This window comes from Scyliorhinus canicula, chromosome 3, assembly GCF_902713615.1.
Source record: "Scyliorhinus canicula chromosome 3, sScyCan1.1, whole genome shotgun sequence".
Lineage (NCBI taxonomy): Eukaryota > Metazoa > Chordata > Chondrichthyes > Carcharhiniformes > Scyliorhinidae > Scyliorhinus > Scyliorhinus canicula.
In genome coordinates this window covers 160443862-160461335 of record NC_052148.1, presented here as the reverse complement: position 1 = coordinate 160461335, position 17474 = coordinate 160443862, and the positions used below count along the sequence as shown (strand labels likewise).

At 41.9% G+C, this 17474-nt stretch overlaps 1 protein-coding gene across 2 annotated transcripts in view; it reads left to right on the top strand.

Annotated features, from left to right (window-relative positions):
• The window catches only part of cpeb2 (cytoplasmic polyadenylation element binding protein 2), a 159098-nt gene that overhangs the window by 126586 nt on the left and 15038 nt on the right, over positions 1-17474 (top strand). For both annotated transcript variants that reach the window (XM_038791615.1, XM_038791617.1), the window contains 3 exons: positions 7655-7773; positions 12144-12258; positions 15802-15983. In XM_038791615.1, the coding sequence (XP_038647543.1) occupies positions 7655-7773; positions 12144-12258; positions 15802-15983 (416 nt within the window). The remainder of the gene's footprint in view (positions 1-7654; positions 7774-12143; positions 12259-15801; positions 15984-17474) is intronic.

The following is a 17474-nucleotide window of genomic DNA, read 5'->3' as shown; positions in this document are numbered from 1 at the left end:
TGTAATCATAAAATGCGAAGGTATGTAGAATTGAAATACATAGGCGGATGTGATTTGTCACTAAGAAATCAATCTCAAGTTGGCCATAAGACAGCTTGGAGATCTAAAGAAATATTTGTAGTATCATTAGGTTCATATACCATGGTAGTAGAACAGCACATACTCACCTGCTCGTTGTGGGACCTGCTAGAGCCACTCAGCTATAGACCTCATTGCAGCCTTTGTCCATACATGGGTAACTGCTGCTTTATCTCACCTCTGGAATCCAGCTTGTTTATTCAAGTGTGGCATCCATCCAGGAGCCCAAGTAAAATTGAAGTCCTGGGAGCTGGGGTGGTGGAAGACATTCCACTGGCTGGAGTCATACCAAGCACAAAGGAAGGTTGTTGTGAGGCCACAAGAATCATATAAATTTAGGTGCATAGAATATTTATGGTACACAAGAAGGACAATTAACCCATGGTATATAAACTGGCTGAACAAGAGCCATCCAATTTAATCATACCTTCCAACTCTTGGTCTGTAATCTTATAGGCTACGGCACTTCCAAGTACATGTTCAAGAATTTTTAAATATGCAGAGTTTCTGCCATCGGGGTCAAAGGCAGAATCCATCTGGCTAAAGCTAAGGGTCAAGAAAGGTGCAATTGTATTGCTCTGTGTAGACTATAGGCAATCAACTGGTAGGAAAAATGTAGAGGAACATAATTCCTATGAAATTACAGAGAAGTACAAGAATTATAGAGTCACTATAATGGGGGGCTTTATCCAAACATAGAATGGGATAATAATTCTGTAAAGTAACGTTCCTAAAGTGCAATCAGGCGAATTTTCTACAGCAGTATATTTGTAGTCCACAAGAAAGGAAACATTGCTGGACTTGACTCTTGGGAATAAGGTGGACTAAGTGGATCAGGTGCCAGTAGGAGAACAGTTGGAAAATGTATGGAACAGTGATCATTGTATCATAAGGTTAGGATGATAATGAAATCCAAGATTAACAGGCAAAACTGTAACAATGGGCTGCCGTTAAAGAAGGGAGAGCTTGAGAAGTCAAGATATATTTAAATAAAGGGGAAAGATAGGGCAAACAAATCCTGGGTAACAAAACAAAAATAAATTATGAAGCAGAAAGTGTGCTTATGACAGATGTCAGGTTAAAAAAAAAATTGAGAACCATGCCAAATATAGAAGATTCAAAAGGGAATTGACTAGATAAATAAAATCAAAAAATGAGCTTGAAAGAAGACTGGCAGTCACCATAAAAGGGAATAGAAAATAGTTCTATCGACATAAGCTGTAGAGTGGGGCCAATTAGACGGGGGCATGACTGAGGTATTAAATTAATACTTTCTATCTGTCTTTAATAAGAATGAAGGTGCTACCCAGGCCATGGTGAAAGAGGAGGTAATTCAGGCACTAGAACAGTTTAAAATTGAGCAAACAGAAATATTGGATAGGCTGTCTGTATATAAAATTGATAAGGTATCAGGACTGGGTGAGATGCATCCCAAGATACTGAAGTAAGCGAGAATAGAAATTTTGGAGGCACTGATCATAATTTTCCAAACTTCCTTAGACTCCGGAATGGTGCCAGAGAACTGGGGAATTATATGTGTTAGACCCTCGTTCACAAAAGGGTGTAAAGAAAAACCCAGCAACTACAGGTCAATCAGTCTAACCTTGGTGCTGGGAAATTCTAGTTTGGAACAAATGCAGGTTAATTAAGGAAAGCCAGCATGGATTTGTTGAGGGCCAATTGTGTTCGAGTAGATTGCTTGAGTTTTTTGAAGAGGTAACAGAAAAAGATTGATTTGAATAATACTGTTGATGCAGTGTACATGGACTTCCAAAATACATATGATAAAATTTTGCACAGTTAGAGCTCATAGAATAAAAGGTATAAGATGGATACAACATTGTCTGAGTGGCAGAAAATAAAAATTATTTTTGTGCTGGAGGAACATGTGTAAAGGAGCACCCCAGTAATCTGTTAGGAACCCCACTCTTCTTGATATATTAATAACCTGGACCTTGGTGTACAAAGCTCAGTTAAAAAATTTGTGGATGATACAAAGCTTGGTGAGCTGTGCACGTGAGGTGGGATGCAGAGGTGGCACCCAGGACCTGTTTATAGGAGAATTGAGGTTTTGGGAGGGTTCGGGGGACGCGTCAGCGGGACCGGAAATTGGGATGTCCTGCACTGAGGAGTTCTGGCAAGCAAAGCTCCTCAATGCAGGAAACCAGACTAAGTTCAGCCTTAGTGGGGCATTCCCTGCTGGGCCCCGAATTGAACCATGGGGCAACACGGTAGCATTGTTGTTAGCACAGTTGCTTCACAGCTCCAGGGTCCCAGGTTCGATTCCCGGCTTGGGTCATTGTCTGCACAGTTTGCACGTTCTCCCCGTGTTTGCGTGGGTTTCCTCCGGGTGCTCCGGTTTCCTCCCACAGTTCAAAGATGTGCAGGGTTAGGTGGATTGGCCATGCTAAATTGCCCTTAGGTTAGGTGGGGTTACAGGGACCTGGACCTTGGTGTACAAAGTTCAGTTAAAAAATTTGTGGATGATACAAAGCTTGGTGAGCTGTGCACGTGAGGTGGGATGCAGAGGTGGCACCCAGGACCTGTTTATAGGAGAGTTGAGGTTTTGGGAGGTTTCGGGGGACGCATCAGCGGGACTGGAAATTGGGATGTCCTGCACTGAGGAGTTCTGGCAAGCAAAGCTCCTCAATGCAGGAAACCAGACTAAGTTCAGCCTTAGTGGGGCATTCCCTGCTGGGCCCCGAATTGAACCATGGGGCAACACGGTAGCATTGTTGTTAGCACAGTTGCTTCACAGCTCCAGGGTCCCAGGTTAAGTTCCAGGCTGGGTCACTGTCTGTGTGGAGTCTGCACGTCCTCCCCCTGTGTGCGTGGGTTTCCTCCGGGTGCTCCGGTTTCCTCCCACAGTCCAAAGATGTGCGGGTTAGGTGGATTGGCCATGCTAAATTGCCCGTAGTGTCCTAAAAAGTAAGGTTAAGGGGGGGGGGGGGGGGGGGGGGGGGTTGTTGGGTTACGGGTATAGGGTAGATACGTGGGTTTGAGTAGGGTGATCATTGCTCGGCACAACATCGAGGGCCGAAGGGCCTGTTCTGTGCTGTACTGTTCTAAAGTTCTAAAGGGATAGGGTGGAGGTGTTGACCTTGGGTAGGGTGCTCTTTCCAAGAACTGGTGCAGACGCGATGGGCCGAATGGCCTCCTTCTGCACTGTAAATTCTATGATCTATGAATCGGAGTCCCCATAGATAGCGTAGTGTTTCTAGATGTTGCGAGCTCCAAGAAACACCCAGCTAAACGCGCCCGTTGCCAAAAATGCAGGCACCCATTATGGGGTGGCTGAGGCCTTCCCTTTTTTTCAGGCCTTCCCACCTCACTTTTAGGTCCCCCTCCCCCCGCCTTTTCAGGACTCCATCCTTCACAGCCCCAACCTTTCGGAGGCCGCTTCATGTCCGCCCATCAGCCCCCACCCTTTATAACCCCCATCATCCGTCCTTGGCAGTACTAACCGGGCACAATTGATTGATTTATTGCCATATGTACCAAAGTAGAGCGAAAAGTATTTTTCTACGGCCAAGAGAACGTACACAGTATGTACACTGTAGACAAAAAGAATAATCGACAAAGTACGTTGATAAATAGTGATTGGTTACAGTGTGGAACAAGAACCAAACAAAGCAAATACATGAGCAAGAGCAGCATAGGGCACCATGAATAGTATTCTTACAGGGAACAGATCAGTCTGAGGGAGAATCGTTGAGCAGTCTAGTAGCTGTGGGGAAGAAGCTGTTCCTATGTCTGGATGTGCGGGTTCAGACTTCTGTGTCTTCGGCCTGATGGAAGTATTTGGAAGAAGGCAAAGCCTAAGTGTGAGGGGTCTCTGACAATGCTGTCTGCCTTCCTGAGGCAGAGGGTGGCAAGCTTGTGATGCGTTTGGCTGAATTCACCATACTCTGCAGCTTCTTGCGATCTTGGGCCAAGCAGTTGCCATTCCAGGCTGTTCTCTATGGCACATCTGTAGAGGTTTGTGAGAGTCAATGCAGACATGCCAAATTTATTTAACTTCCATTGGAAGCAGAGACATTGTTGGGCTTTGTTGACTGTTCCATCAACATGAGTGGACCAGGTCAGACTGTTGGTGATGGTTACCTCCAGGAACTTAAAGCTATTGATCATCTCCACTTCGGAGCCATTGGTATAGAGGAGGGAGGGGAGGGGGGGGGGGGGGGGGGGGGGGGGGGTCGTGCTACGCTTCCTGAAGTCGATGATCAGTTCCTTGATCTTGCCGACATTCAGAGAGAGGTTGTTTTCGATACACCCTGGCAGTGCCCCTTCCAGTCCAGCAGTGTCAAGGTGCTCGGTTTTTCACGGCAAACGGCGATTCTCCGAGCCCGATGGGCCGAGCGGCCGGCCCTTCATGCCCGTTTCACCACGGCAGCAACCACACCTGGTCGCTGCATTCGTGAAACGGGCGCCAGATGCCCGTTTGGGACGGGAGCACCACGACTGTGCTCGGGAGGGGACAGGCCCGCGATCGGTGCCCACCGATCATCGGGCCAGCGTCCAAAACGGACGCACTCTTTCCCCTCCGCCGCCCGGCAAGATCAAGCTGCAACGTCTTGCCGGGCAGCTGAGGAGAAAGACGGCCACCGCGCATGCGCGGGTTCGTGCCGTCTGCGCGATGAAGTCATCCGCGCATGCGCGGGTTGGAACCGACAACCCGCGCATGTGCGGATGACTTCACATTCTCGGTGTGACAAGGTGGCTGCCAAGAAAGATGGAGGCCCGCTCCTAGCCCCCCGGGTGGGGGTGAATTAGGTGCGAGGAGTGGGCTCCGAGGCCGTCGTGAACCTCGGCCGAGTTCGCGACGGCCTTCACAAATTGGGCCCCCTGCGGAGAATTCCGCCCTAAATTCCTCCTACAAGAAGGAAATTCCTTCCTCTGACTTGGAAATATATTACCGCTTTTTCATTGTCACTTGGGTGAAAATCCTGACCTCCCAACCCAACATGGGGTACCATCACATAGATTGCAGTGATTCAAGATGGCAGCTCACCACCACCTTGAGGGTGATTAGGAATTGACAATGTGGCCTTGGCAGCAAAAGCCACATCATGTACAAAGAACATGTAGGTGAATGAATAAAAGAATAGTGAAACCAACCTTGTTTGTACATTTATATTGCTGTTATTGAAGGTACAAATACTTTTCCATCTGTTAATATTACGTCTGTTAAAATTAGCCCTAAATTATGAAAGCAAATGTTTTTTGGAGATGTAGTCTCCCCAATTTTCAAATTTTACTTATTGCCTTGCACTTGTTTATTTTTGTCTAATTAATTGATACGCTTTATTTAGACTGCTCTATATATTTTTAACCAAAAATACTTCACCCGTTTTTACACCTATTCAGTTGGAACATAGAAGCCACATTAAAAGAGTTAATCACTGATTGACAAAATGGTTCCACAGGTTCAATTTCAGTAAGTCAAATGGAACTTGATGTAGATTTAAATCTAATGTGGATGTGTACTAATTTAACAATGCTAAAACAAAATTGTTCAAGTTCTAAAGGAAATCTATGTACCATCACGGGATTTGCTCTAACCCCAATTGGATATTTGCTTATGATTTTATTGGATGACTTCTGAATATAATTGATGAAGAAACAAGGCTGGCATTTAACAGCTCAGATGGAAGCATTAGAGAAGTGTTTGTTTTAACTGCTTGGGCTGTGAACCCCGGTGGCCAGGGTTTGGTTGCCTTTTTAACCACAGTAGTTTCAAGTTGGAAAACTTACTTTTAGAGGAACACGTGTAGATTGCTATCTCCCTTCCAATGCTGGCACACATTGACCCTCCTGATGTCTGCAGGGAAAATATCCTCCTCAAAGAACTCCATCAGCTGACAGCTAATGAAGCATTCCAACTGACACTGCACCTCAAACAAAAACCATACGAGAATAAACTCCACAGCCTCCAAACTGGCAAGAGCCCCACCTCTTCTTGGCGCACCATGTGCTTGATTGCAAACATTACCAGCCACGACCTGGTAACTAACGAGTGGTGAAGTCCCAAGTTTCAACCTTCCGTGGAAAATCTAGACCATTCTCAACTTGTAGATGAGCCAGGGAAGATGTATGTGGCCACTTACTTCACAAAGGGAACATGAGAAACAGCCCAAATTGTGACTATAACCATCCAAGTCCGACCTCGTCTACATGCTGAACCTCAATCCTGAGCGATCCATTCCCGGCAGTATCACAACCATTCACACTATCAGCTGAAGCCTTTAAATGGATTTTAAAGATTCTTTCATTGGATGTGGATGTCTCTCCCTTGATTGTTCATCTCAATGTCAAATTGCTTCCCGAGCCAAATATTTTTTTTTCATTAGATGTTTTCTGCTTAGCTTCCATTTATCTACCTCATAATTTAATTTGGAAAAAATACATATTTCCTGAGACATTTGTGTTCAGGTCCAGAATAACATCTGAGCCGCCTATTTCTAATCTAGGAATAGCGTGACATTTACAGTAGTTGTTTACCTGCTGAGTTTGCTAATAAGATTGTCAGACCCATGAATATAAAAAAAGCTGTATCATAATCATAAGGTTATTTTAAAAAGAAAACCAAATATATAGCTTATAAGGATCACTCATTTTTATTATCTATCCTTTGAAAACCAATTAATATAACTTTTAACAGAGAAGAAATAAATTGCAGTCATAGTTATAGCATTCTTCTAAATCATTTTAAATGCCTACTTGACTAAGTTCACACTGGCAGTGGTGACTGTAAATTTCTGAATCCACAATGTAATTGGAAGATTATTATCTGTTTCACCGTGGTCTGTTTTGCCCTTGGGATGAGCTCAGCTGCAGTAGTTATATTTGGTTTCCTGCTTCCCTAGTGCTGCATGGTACAAAAGAGAATAAAATCTCGTGAGAGCATCTTGTCTCATTTGAGGAATGTATATGCTAATATTTCGGTGTAGCGGCTGTTGGGCCCAATATAATGACAACATATTGTAACTTAGTAACATTATTAAAATAATGCAAAATTCAGTTTAATTACAAAACACTTAATTTTTCAATCGCGTATAAAACGGGTAAGATGAAGAAAACTGATTTTCATGCTTGCTGGCAAATCTGTATTTATATATTTTAATAACCGTACCTGAGAGTTTCCTTAATTACTGATATATTTTTGCTATTGCACCTAATAGTTTAAAAAAAAGAATCCATTGAGTTTTTGTTTAATCAATAATGCATTTTCCAATCAAAATATGCTAAATTTGTTCTTTCTTTCCTCCTACTTGCACACACATACCAAGAATCCCCCTGGTCTTCCTAATCCCAAATGATAGAGAACCAGTATTGGCGTACTCTTCCATTCTGCACCAGCCCCTAACAGATGCACATTGGCAGTCCAGGGGTGACTTTATTTCAATATGCTTTTTTATGCCTTGTCCGCAGTTGCACATCACTAGCTTCAAATAAAAATAGCGTGTTAGACCAATTTCAAACAAATATCATTTTAATAATTGCCATTGGTTTTAAAATACAGTTGAAGATTAAATAAATGGAGCTATTTTCACTGATCGTTTTTTTTTTGTTGCAGGTTATGCATTTCTTCTATTTCAAGAGGAGAGTTCTGTCCAGGCTCTGATTGATGCTTGTATTGAAGAGGATGGTAAACTCTACCTTTGTGTTTCAAGCCCCACTATCAAGGACAAGCCAGTAAGTTTATAGAATGCATCTCAAAGTGCTTGTAGGCAATAACAATTATTCATCTTGCCAGCTGTAGTCCTTGAAGCACATGAAAAAGAGGGGTATAATTAAAAAGATGTGTGTGCTCAAGGTTAAGCAGTTGGAACGTTATCATCAAACTGACGAGTGCATGTTTTTGTAGGATGATCTAGAAATTCATTTCTGAAATCTGGGTGACAATAAACAAATGAATGTTACAAATGAAAGAAAAGTCCCTGAATAATATCCTTATTCTTCAATTTTTAAAAAACAAGGTGAATGTTGCCTTCAAATTGGAACTGATGCCTAAGCATTTTTGAAACCAGGTTTAGAATTCACATTCACTAGCCTCAGGTTTCACCACCCTCTGTTTACTGAAAGTGTTTAGCAGCAGGGAGTGTTAATAGCGGATGCTTAGCATAAAAGGATGCATTTAGTCTCAGAAATGCTAAAAACCTGGCAATCATGATTGGAAGGCGAAACATGTATCTTTGTGATGGGAAAGGATGGGTCTGTGGCAGTTGTTCTAATGTTAGAACCCATTTTGAAATGTAGTTCTTTTAAAGTAGTTCTGTTCTACTTTATTTGTACCAAAACTAATTATCACTAGTAGTTTTGGATTTTTACTCTTTACCATTAATATTCCTGTCAGTGGGTTGTATTGGTTCAATTACCCTAAACACTTCATTTATGTTAGCAAACTATTGAACAGCTGTAATAAAGTTCCAATAGATAGCCATCAGTTTGTTTTATTTCATATTAGTTTGCATGAACTAGAGAAAGGGAAAGGTAAAAAGATAAGTCAGAATTAACATTGCAAGTGCTATCCAGCAGTACAGGTTGGCTTTAATTTGCAATATGATAAATTGATAGAGATTCACAGCAGGTGAGAGTCTCTTTAAAAACCCCTCTTGAAATGGTCATAGATATTTTGTGCAGTTAACTGCAATCTATTTTATGCGTAAATGTTTTGGGCTTGTATTATTTATACATGAATGATTAGGGATAATTTGATATCCTCATGGTATGCGAGCAATGTTGTACAAAACAAGATGAATCCTAAAAAGTGCAATGCGTCAGAACAAGGTCACCACAAGAATGAACAATTAAATCGAAAATTTGGTTACAAATGTAATTCGGGATCAAACTAGCTTAAACCTGATGAATGTAAAAAAACATGATCGTTGTGCCTGGGTCTCTGGCTGCAATAACCAAAAACACTCTGCCAAAAGTGGGTTGTATTTTCAATTTTGGTTTCTAATATATTCTTTCATGGGATGTAGGCATCGCTGGTACGGAAAGCATTTGGTGCCCAACTCTATTTCCCCTTGACCAAGTGGTTTGCAAAGCCATTTCAGAGGACAGTTAAGAATCAACCACATTGCTGTGGATCTAGAGCCATGTGTAGGCCAAATATAGTAAGAATGACAGATTTCCTTCCCTAAAGGATAATAATGAACCAGATGGGTTTTCACAACAATCAATGACAGTCTCATGGTTGCCATCACTGAGACTAGCTTTCAATTCGTACCAGCCTCCCCGGACAGGCGCCGGAATGTGGCGACTAGGGGCTTTTCGCAGTAACTTCATTGAAGCCTACTCGTGACAATAAGCGATTTTCATTTTCATTCATTTCAATTCCAGATTTATTAATTGATTTCAAATTTGAACCCTCCAGAGCATTTACCAAACCTCTGGATTACTAGTTCAGTGACATTACCACTTCACTGTCTACTCATGGCTTCTCAAGTTATTAAACTGGATGAAAGTATTAAGATTCCACCAGTACAGTTTAGTCTGATGAAATGCCAAAATTCTGAGTAGCCATGTATGATAACAATGTTATTGCACTCTCAAAGTCAAAGACCCCTCCCACCCGGCTTATTCTCTTCCAACTTCTTCCATCGGGCAGGAAATACAAAAGTCTGAGAACATGCACAAACAGATTCAAATATAGCTACTTCCCCGCTGCAACCAGACTCCTAAAGGACCCTTTTATGAATTGACCTGATAAATACTACACTCCTGTATGCTTCACCCGTGCCGCTGTCTATGTATTTGCATTGTGTACCTTGTGTTGACCTTTTATGTATTTTCATTTAATTTAATTTTATTTTCATGTACTAAATGATCTGTCTGAGCTGCTCGCAGAAAAATACCTTTCACTGTACCTCGGTACATGTGACAATAAACAAATTCAAATTCAAAAAGTTGTTCATTGCTAACTCCAATATCTAATCAACAAATTAAAATCATCAGGCTTGTATAATTTCAGAGCTCAAAGTCCTTGAGCTGTTTATTGTCACAATATTCTTATTGCTATGAATTATGCTGTATACAGACATTAATATAATAGTCCAGATCAGTCTCCAGTTGGTCCGAGAGCGACATATCCCCCGTCAAAGACCCAACGCAGTAACTCCTTGGGACTGTCCCAGGAAGTTTGAACTTCCGAGGGAAATTCCCCTGTCCCTTGGGACCCTCTGGAAAAACTCTGGAACTCCTGAGTTGGAATCGGACAGTTCAGGTACTTCTGACTTACCTCAACAGTTATCCAGGAAATATTAGATAGATTAAAATGTCGTCTAACACCTGGGTAGCTTTATAACTGACCCCCCCATCGCACTCACTGACCCACCCCCCTCCCCCCAATTGTTGCTATTATCATGTATCAAAGGCACAGTGCTCTCTGAATAGCATCTCATAATTAAACTTAGTCATGTGTATTAGAATCATAGTTAGCAGTATAATCACACACCAGCATGATAACATCAGAGGGTTGAGATCAACATACACATTCGTACTTTTTTGTCGCAGGTGGTTTGTTTAAGTGTACAGCGCCTCTACTTGCTTCATCGCCCACATGTGCAGTGACTTGATGGGGCTAACTTGTGCATGACCTGTACAAGAACTCCTTTGACTGTTGTGTGGCCACACAGCTTAAAGGGAGCATTAGTTAAGATTGGTGTTTAGCCACAAACTGTACACAGTAAGCTCCTGACCCCTGTAATGCTGCTCTGAGGAGATTTATAACTTTTTCACCGTGCCCATTTCATGCAGAAGCTAAATCACCATCCTCTGACCTCCCTTGTGCATTCAGACAAATGTGAGGCAGTCTTGCTGGAAAGAAAAACTTGCATTTATAAAGCACCCTTCATGACGATTGGCTGCCAAGTGTTTTGGGATACCCAATGAAGCACTTGAAGTGTAGTCACTGCTGTAACGTGGGAAATGCAGCAGCCAGTTTGCATTTAGAAAGCTCCCAGAAACAGCAATATGCTCATGATCAGATCATTTGCTTTTGTGATGTCAATGGCCAATATTTATCCCCATAGATCAAGATATTGGGGATAACTCCTCTCCTCTTCGTTGGTGTAGTGCCACAGGATCTTTTACATTCACCTGCGAGGACACACATAGAATCATAGAATTTACAGTGCAGAAGGAGGTCATTTGGCCCATCGAGTCTGCACTGGCCCTTGGAAAGAGCACCCTACTTAAGCCTACACCTCCACCCTATCTCTGTAACCCAGTAACCTACCTAACCTTTTGGACACTAAGGGCAATTTAGCATGGCCAATCCACCTAAACTGCGCTACTTTGGACAGTGGGAGGAAACCGGAGCACCCAGAGGAAACCCACGCAGACACTGGGAGAAAGTGCAAACTCCACACAGATAGAGAACCCGAGGCCGGAGTTGAACCTGGGACCCTGGAGCTTTGAGGCAGCAGTGCTAACCACTGCGCCACCATGCAGCCCATGGCTTTGGTTTAATGTCTCATTTGAAAGACAACGCCTCCAACAGTGCAGCATTTCACAGTACTGCACTGGAGTGTCAGCCTTGATCTTTGTGCTCTAGACTTCCAAGTGGGAATTGAATCCATAGCATTGTGGCTAGGGACAAGAGTGGTACCAACTGAACCATGGCTGACACTGATAGCAGGTCCACAACATCAGGAAAAAAGAAAATGCATTCTCTGAAAGTGAATTTCTTCATTACAGTCTAATACATGTTATGAACTGTTCAAACTACAATAATGGACTGTTATCTGAGCCACTAAATTCTCAAACAATCTAATGTATAAGCCACATTTTCAATTTGGGTTTCTCTTGGTTGAGGATCAGTTAAATTGGGATCTTTTGTTACATGCGAATAATTCATTGACATGGTGGTAGAATAATACCTGTGTAAAGCTGCCATTATGTCTCAATATAATGATTTGACAGCAAGTATCATGTTGCTGTTGAATCAGTATTTACTCATTGACATAATGATTTTCGTTCTGTATTATGTTTGTCTTGTCTTTTTGTTTGTCCAGCAATAGCTAGGTAACATGAAGGTTTCCATTATTTTTAACTAGGTCCAGATCCGGCCATGGAATCTAAGTGATAGTGACTTCGTAATGGATGGTTCGCAGCCACTTGATCCACGCAAAACCATTTTCGTAGGAGGGGTTCCTCGCCCTTTAAGAGCTGGTAAAAGAAAAATGCTCCATTAAACTAGTTGAAAAATCTTTCTGGGTGTAGAATATTTTGTTGAAAATGTTAAATTATCGCATACCAATTAAGTGCTCTTGTATCTTAGATTTGTCTTAATCGTCAATGTTTTGTAATTTGACTAAACATTGTATACACTATACAAACTGTGCAATAGGCAGCTACAAACTTTCAGAGCCTGAGTTGATCTCCGTCAGGGGGTCTGATTTCTGTTCCCTTGCCCCATTTCCGAATAAACACTTGACTTCCCAACTTGCCTTCCTGCCCCCATTCTAGTTATGACATTGGAAATGGTTACTCTTTTTAAGCATCGATCCCTCGCTTTCAGACCAGCTGCCTTCAAAATACTCACCTTTGACCACTCTGACCTAGTGAACTTCCACTTCATCTGTAACCCCTTTCCTCTTCCAAATCTTGGAATGTCTTAATACTTCCCAGAATTGTCATTTCTTCTGTAACTCCACCTGAATTTTTTTGTAGTTTTGTGCAGCTCTCACACCACGATAGCAGCACTGACCAAAGTCATAAATAACTATGCTGTCACCGTGACTATGGAACTTTATTCCTTCTTGTCTTCTGGATCCTTTGACATGATTAATGGTCTTTGTTGTCCAGCACAGTGAGACTACCTTGCTTATAACATACGCCACTTAGTCACCTTGTGAATCCCTCAGAATGCATCCTTTGCGCCCTCCAGTTCCCTATCTAAATGCTGTTGCTAGACAACATAGCCTGCTGACAATGCCTATGCTGATAACATCCAGTATGAACTCTTTTGACCCTTCCACTCTCCCCGTACTATCTCTGTTTATCTTGCATTCGAGTTGGAATGATCAGTTTAATTTGGAAGGCCAAAGTTATTGTTCCAGTCCTTCCAGTCAATGCCAGTGCCGGGGTGAATGTTCCTAATGGGAAAGATTGCTGAGCCCTGACCTTTTATCATCCATAAAGTTGAGTTTTTGTGTCCTTGTAAGGGGTGGGTGGGTAAGTGAGTGATCAATCACTTGAGTTACACCAGAGATTTAACTGTGCAACACTTCTAGGGTAACTATCCAGCTATGTAATGTCTATGTAGCTCAAGTCTCTTGACTACATATTGGTGTATGAGAGATCGTGGAGGGTCGCAATCAGCTCAATTCAACCCATTGAAAGTTTAAACTTCCCAGACAGGTACAGTGCCTGTGTGTGTGCCAAGACTTATGAATGGTCCTAAAGCGCAAAAGTGGTGGATGCTTCAACATTCTACACTGTTGGCATTGGAAGATCTTACCCACTGTCTTCATCCTCTTGTACAGACACTATTCTTCTCCTTTCCTGGTCGCTCTGTCAGACGAACCAGGCCGAATTATCTTCTGACTATCTTTTTGTACAACCCTCCATCCCTTCACTTGACCATTGTAGCCTCCGCCACTCCTCCCAAATGTCTCCCACTCTCCACTTAGGAGGTTCGGAAGGTTTTAAAGGTGCATTCACCTTTGGCCAAACCTTTTAGGCATTTGTCCCAGCATCATCTCCTTGGCTCGCGTTGATTTTATCCTCGGGTCTCTCTGAAAAGCCTCAGGGTGCTTTAACATTAAAGGTGCTTTATAAATGCCATCATCAAGGCTTCATGTGAAATTGGACAAAATCTGTTGAGTTATCGATGTAGATCAGTGAAAATAGTACATTTCTAAAATTAGTGTGATTCCATTTGGATACTGAATTGAATTGATGAATCTGTCATTTAATCTGAGATTAACTGATGGCCTGGATTTTAATGCTACATGTTATAAACCAGAATTAAGGAGCATAATATGAAGCCACTTAATATTTTTATATCTTATGTAATTTATTTTTTCTAACTGAAATGAGAACTGTTATACAAATAACATCCCAGAAATTGCTAAAAACCAAGACATGGAAGGGAGAGAGGAACCCAGGAAAATTACGTCACCAGAGAAGTAATGCTGAGTAAATTGTTGACACTGCGGTCTATGAAGAGCTCAGGTCCTGATTCATTTCATCCTAGAGTCTTAAAAGAAGTGTCCAGTGAGATTGTTGATGCATTGGTTTTAATTTTTCCAAATTTCCTAGATTCAGGAAAGGTCCCATTAGAGTGGAAGATAGCAAATGTAACTCCCATTATTCAAACGTAGAGGGAGACAGAAAGAGGGAAACTGCACATTAACTAGCTTAACATCTGTCCGAGGGAAAATGTTAGAAGCTATTATTAAAGTTGTTATAGCAGGGCACTTGGATAAGTTCAGGGCAATCAGGCAGAGTGAACGTGGTTTTGTGAAAGGGCAATCCTGTTTAACCAACTTATTGGAATTCTTTGAGGAAGTACATGTCCTGTGGGTAAGTACGCAGAGTGCACATCAAAGGTTATTGCAGAAAATAAATGCTCATGTTATAGGAGGTAACATATTGGCATGGATGGAAGATAGGCTAGATAACCTGAAGCAGAGAGCAGGCATAAATGGGTCTTTGTCAGGTTGGCAGAATGTAATGAGTGAACCAGTGCTCGGACCTCAACTGTTTACAATTTATATAATTAACTTGGGTGCAGGGATGTTTACAAAATTTGCTGATAACACAAAGATAGGTAGGAAGTTGTGAAAAGGACGCAAAGAGGCTACAAAAATATACGGACCATTTAAGTGAGCGGGAAAAGATCTTGCAAATGGAGTATACCATTGTTTAAAAATAAGGAGCCATTGTTTAAAAATAAGGAGCTTCCTATTTAAAACAGAGATGAGGTGAAATTATTTCTCTGAGGGTCATGAATCTTTGGATCCCTTTTCCTGAAAAGGTTGTGGACGCAGAGCCTTTAAATATTTTGAAGGCAGAGGTGGATAGATGCTTGGTAAACAAAGGGTTGATAGTTTAGTGGGGGTAGACAGGATGAAGATTTGAGGTACTGTCAGATCAGCCATGGTCTTATTAAATGGCGGGGCAGACCTGAGGGCGGACCCGTGCGGCGGAATGGCCTACTGCTCCTTGTTTGCATGTCACAGCTAACGGTTAATGTCACAAATCCATTGTCAGTATCTATTTTGTTCATGGAGCAAGCAAATGTTAACTTTTTATTGTGCTTCACATCAGTATCATAGGTTTCTGTCAATTAATTGGTTGTTGATACTGAAGATGAAGCTTTATTTTGCCTTATCTGGATGGCTTGGATGCGTAGTGTTGAATAAAGAACACAAAGCTTTGTTAACAAACAAAACTATAAATTTATTACTCTACTAATACTCGATCACATTCCTAAAGTAGAAGGTTCCTCTATTAAACTATGCTATCTCTAACTAGCAGACTTCCCAAAGTACAACTGCTCTCTCTCTCATGCCTCACTATCTTATCCAGCTCTCCCCTAACTCGTGACTCCAAATTTCTCCTTAGCTAATTAACGATTATTAATAAACTGCTATGTGATTAAACTATTATGTACTTTACACTGGGCCAGTGGGCCCACTATGAAGAGGCATTTGCATGTTCTGTTTTTAAGAATTGAATTTAAAAGCTTTTATATTTTTTCTGCAGTGGAGCTAGCTATGATAATGGATCGACTTTATGGTGGGGTATGTTACGCAGGGATTGATACTGACCCAGAACTAAAGTACCCTAAAGGTGCAGGGCGCGTTGCCTTCTCGAATCAGCAGAGCTATATAGCTGCCATCAGTGCTCGATTTGTTCAGCTACAACATGGAGATATTGATAAACGGGTAAGTGTCATCCTGTGAAGTTAGCAGACCCAATGGCTTGTTTAACTTAGATTTTGAAAGATCTGTATGTTCTGTATAAGCAACTGTAGACAATCAGGAGTCTGTACAAAAATGCACTGTTAAATTGTGAGTCACTTTTTATATGCATAAGTTCATGCTTGCATGGATTTTTTTGATCCAGCCTTGCATCACTGGATATGAGTGAGCCAGGTTGAAAGCACTAATTGTTGAAACAACAGTGTTGAACTGCTTCTTCATGTACTGCAATGTATTTTCTTTTACGAATATAAAGTCAATAAATCCTATGTGCAATGATTGCATTTTAGAAGCTTTGTGTAAGATTGTCATGCTCTGGCAAGAAGGTTTCCAAAACTCACCTATGGCCAAACCTCTCCCTATCTCTGTAATGTCTAGTCTCACAAGATATCTGTGCTCCTCAAATATAGCCTCTTGAGTATAGAATCATAGAACTTACAGTGCAGAAGGAGGCCATTCGGCACATGGAGTCTGCACCGGCCTTTGGAAAGAGCACCCTACCTAAGCCCTTTCCCCGTAACACAGTAACCCCACCTAACCTTTGGACACTACAGGGAAATTTAGCGTGGCCAATCTACCTAATCCAAGCATCTTTCGACTGTGGGAGGAAACCGGAGCACCCGGAGGAAACTCACGCAGACACAGGGAGAAAGTACAAACTCTGCACAGACAGTGACCCAAGCCGGCAATCGAACCTGGGACCCTGGAGCTGTGAAGCAACTGTGCTAACCACTGTGCTACCATGCCCCCCTCAATTTTTATTTCTCTACTATTAATGACTTCACCATCAGTTGCTTAAATCCTAAACCCGATAACTATAGACCAGTGAGCCTTACTTCTGTTGTGGGAAAAGTCTTAGAAAGGTTTATAAGAGATAGGATGTATAATCATCTGGAAAGGAATAATTTGATTAGAGATAGTCAACATGGTTTTGTGAAGGGTAGGTCGTGCCTCACAAACCTTGTTGAGTTCTTCGAGAAGGTGACCAAACAAGTGGATGAGGGTAAAGCAGTGGATGTGGTGTATATGGATTTCAGTAAAGCGTTTGATACGGTTCCCCACGGTAGACTATTGTAGAAAATACAGAGGCTTGGGATTTAGAGTGATTTAGCAGTTTGGATCAGAAATTGGCTAGCTGATAGAAGACAAAGGGTGGTGGTTGATGGGAAATGTTCAGACTGGTATCCAGTTACTAGTGGTGTACCACAAGGATCTGTTTTGGGGCTGCTGCTGTTTGCCATTTTTATAAATGACCTGGAGGAGGTCGTAGAAGGGGTGAGTAAATTTGCAGATGACACTAAAGTCGGTGGAGTTGTGGACAGTGCAGAGGATGTTACAAGTTACAGTGGGACATAGATAAGCTGCAGAGCTGGGCTGACAGGTGGCAAATGGAGTTTAATGCAGAAAAGTGAGAGGTGATTCATTTTGGAAGAAATAACAGGAAGATAGAGTACT